Source organism: Alternaria arbusti, assembly GCF_024043155.1.
Source record: "Alternaria arbusti strain BMP 1465 chromosome Unknown scaffold_27, whole genome shotgun sequence".
Lineage (NCBI taxonomy): Eukaryota > Fungi > Ascomycota > Dothideomycetes > Pleosporales > Pleosporaceae > Alternaria > Alternaria arbusti.
Genome location: NW_026249967.1, coordinates 219,571 through 223,525, shown reverse-complemented (window position 1 = coordinate 223,525; position 3,955 = coordinate 219,571). Strand labels below are relative to the sequence as shown.

Sequence of the window (3,955 nt, the reverse complement as noted above, 5' to 3'; positions counted from 1 at the left end):
GGGGCAAGGGAGCGGATGGTTCCTCCACCATGTGGTTATTGCATTCAGTATGTTAGTCTGCACGCATTAATTATGCAGCTCATAGTCGCAGTGCGCTTATCGCAATAGCGTGCACTTACACAAAGCTTCATCTTCTCTTTTCTCTTCGACAGTGTATGGCGTGGCGCCCGTCCGGTGACTGCTGCCCAGCCTACTCAAACAAATGATACGACGCGTCACGATCAATCTCCTTCCAATTCAGCTTCCAATCCGACAAGATGCCATTCTCGAGAACGGGTATTGGAAGATTGAAATGCCGTCACTGAGCGACGGGCTTGTCTGGCCACCGCACATGTCATTCTCGCCGCCCCCGAAGTACCTAGGACCCGCGGCTGCATTTGCCGACTCCCCTCTCGGCAGGCTAGCTCAACCCGCTCCGTAAAACTGGCAGTTGCTCTTCCGAACATCGCTACCTCAGATCTATTGGACTAATCTGGGAATGATAGCGCTTCTCCCTGCCGACCCCGCAATGCAGGGTCATATCACATACCGCAGTCACCCGCAACACGCAATTCGCAAGAAACGCCGTATGGTCATGGTCAGATACCGAACATCTTTGTTGTGATCCCTGCTGAGAGTGCATACTTGCTGGGCATCTTTTGCCGGGACACAACAACCAAATACTTTACTCTGAATACGACATCAAAAGGAAGACCGGAAACTCTTGGTTGACATCGAGCAACCACCGGCTGTACGTATAGCGCACGTACAGCCCAGGAGTATATCGGCTTGAGGACACGACCATGGTTCCCAAGTCAGACACGCGGATCGACAGGCCTCAGTGGACTCTTTGGAGTCACGTCGCGATATGGCTTTGACGCGATTACGCGATCAGGTACCTCTCGGTCATTTGCATCGTGACCAGGAGAATGAATTCCCAATCCAGTGAATCTTCTTTCGAAATGAGAAGCACAGCAGAAGGCCGCACAGGAACTGCTAATTCCGTGAGAGACAAAGATCGTGAGCCGCGTCACACGGTACTCCTGGTGTGTGTAGCTGTGGACGGTAGCTCATATCTTGATCATCCAACAAGTTAATGTGTCTTGGGCAACAGGAACAACAGGCTGCCGGATGCCATCCAGCCGTGGTCCAGTCATATACATGCGATGATAGCATTCTCGACGACCTTACACACACCTGTTGACCTACAAAGCGGCTGCTTATCTCTTGATTACCGACGCGTCCGTTGCATCATGCGCGCGCCCGAAACTTTGAGGTAGCACTGTCTTTTCTACCCCCCGCATTAGTCAACAGATCATGTCGGTGAAGTGAACTTGACTACCTCATGCACGCTCATCGCAGTCTCTCCAGTGTGCTGAGTCGCACTACCGATCTACATGATGCAGAGTGCGGAACTGCAGCGCTCTCGAGTGCTTCTTACCGCCTGTCAACTTCAAGACTTGACCGCAGTATCTACTGTCTCTGCGGATGAACCCAGTGAGTCCATCTCATGCAGACGCCACCCATCACGGCCCACATGCACGTTCATATGCCACAGCGGGCGCACGCCGTGGAAGGGCTTTGTCTCACAGCATGAGGAATGTCAGTAGTCAGACTGTCTCATCCACCGATGGACAAACACGCTCACACAGCGCCAAGACACTAGCAAACGGGAGTACGCGTGCAAAACAAACTCGACGCTCCATATCCGATTGAACTACTCACCGCGCTCACAAGATATAAAAAGAGAAGATTTCAGTCTTCCAAGCGCTCCATTGGAGCTACCGCTCTCATCATGGCGCCGCGCAAGAAGAGCGTCCTCCCCACGGCTACCGAAATGCCCATCTTCTCTTCGGCGCAACGCGACAAAGCCGGTGTCAAGAAGCCCTCTAAGACGGCGAAACAGGCGCAACAACCCACGGTCGCTCAATCTCCCGTACGCCTGCCCCCGGCTCGGCCGCTATCGCCATTTCATTACGACGAATACGAGTCGCATCCATCTCCTCCACCTCCGCCATCGTCCACCCCCAAAAGTCCCAGGAAGAAGAACACCAAGCCAATCATCCCGTTCGACAAGGTCACCACAATCCCGATGTCTCAATTGCGAGCTCAGCAAGCCGACCGCTCGGCCATCCTCAGGAAGGGTTCCTCACTCATCCCCCGCGATCCCGCTGTACACATTTTCAACTTCCACAATGCATGGCGCAAGCACCTCTTCAACCGCGATATGGATCCGGCTCTGCAGTTCGCGGCACCCGAGCTGAGGACGATGCTGGGCTTGAGTCCAAAGTGGAAAGATCCGACCAAGACGAAGGTTCCGAAGAAGAGGACCCCGTTTGGAGAGGGCTTCATGGCGCTTTACAAGGGCGGAGAGGATGAGGAAAAGTAGGTGTACCTGGTTTGGGGTGTGGAACATCTGTGAGAAGTTGGCACGTTGGTGATAAGGGAACTAGGTGATGCGCGCGAGATGACGGCTTTGACGATGCCGTCTTCCAGTCCCAGGTCGAAGGATTTCAAACGATCTTGTCGTATTGCTCTTGTACCGGAAGCGCCTTTGCTAGTGCCAGCGCGCTCCTTTGCCTCAATTTCACCATAAGTTGAGTAGTTCTAATCATACATTCTCCTCAGCTGCTCTTGATTCATGGTGACGAATATGTGTGATGATAAGGTTCCCGCAGCAGATCACCCGCTTGTGCTGCCGTGTGCAAAAGGTGAGTGCTTCCAGATCAAACGCAAGATGACCAAAAGAAGTACGTGTTGTTCGATCTCACCACCAAAGATTCTGTAGAGGATTAGATCAACGATTCCAGCGCGGGCTATGACATTCAGTCTCTTTCAAAACACACTTCGAGATGCTGAAACGTGACCAGCGTGCCAACCTCTGCACAAAGCACATCTAGCCAGATACAAGTCAGACTTGCCAGACCGTTAGCTGCGTGCCTTCGTAATACTCAGAGCCTTCGGGTGTTTCATGCGAGCAAAGATCTATTACCAGCACAGTTGTGCAGTTGATCTGAATAGGAAGCAAGGATGTTGTCGCCGTACGAAGTCGCTGTTTCATCATTTTGGTCATAATTGTCTCCACGATCTTCCGAGCTCACATAAAGCTTGTGCAAAATAATGCGCCATTGTTCTCGTCGTATCAGATTTGCCTGTACCAGAGTAACAAGAGGACTGAGCAAACGCGCACAAAATTCCAGGGCTCAAAACCCCAGGTCAAGCATCATCAACGAGATAGAAGTTTTAATCGCAGCGGAAATATATCTGACAGAACTATGGGGTCGATGCGGCATGACTGTACAAAGTCTGACCGTTGTTCGACCAACATGCAGGCCAGAATTTGCGTCGCAGCGAGGCAAATCTGAGAAAACAACGCATGTCTCGTAGAAGGCAGTGCCAGATGTCATGCCACTACACACTTAAATGAAACGCTAGAGGAGATCTAAGAGTAGCAGTACATCACGGGTCGAACGTTGAAAAGATGTGGTGACATGGGCGTGGATAATCTCGCGCCCCGCTAACGTGCCTGTGTACCAGCCAGATCATCCCCATACCGGTAAGATGTCTTCCTTCATGCCTCCCACCATTCTAGATCGTTCATATGCTCGGAAATAGTCAGTCGGGTACTGGCTAAGAAGCTCACCTTGCGCTGAAAGTGGGCTGATAATCGATAAGATGTTTCAACTGCTGGCTATCTTCTCCCGCAAGCTTGAGTACGTCCAGAAGTGTTGCGTACGCGTCGCTTCCCTGCACTGGTACAGTCTGAACCGCGGCTCGGTGATCAGTGGATTGTCTCGGGATGGGGGCTTCTCTCGATGTTACGCCCAAATGCTCGCGCTAACTATCAAACGGAATACCGTTCTCGTTTAACTCTTCTCCAATAATCAGGGCAAAAAAGACATCTAAGTATACGGTGAAGCGGTCATCGGTGAGGCGATGCAAGCGTTCGGACAAACATACTGCTTCACCGGTAAGT

At 51.8% G+C, this 3,955-nt stretch overlaps 1 protein-coding gene across 1 annotated transcript; it reads left to right on the top strand.

Moving 5' to 3' along the window:
• Positions 1-1,774: 1,774 nt before the first annotated feature.
• J4E86_010944 (uncharacterized protein) lies at positions 1,775-2,368 on the top strand (the record flags this gene model as incomplete). The annotated part of the gene is made up of 1 exon (XM_051451438.1): positions 1,775-2,368. One exon carries the CDS (start codon positions 1,775-1,777, stop codon positions 2,366-2,368), a length of 594 nt encoding a protein of 197 aa, XP_051297437.1.
• Positions 2,369-3,955: the final 1,587 nt, after the last annotated feature.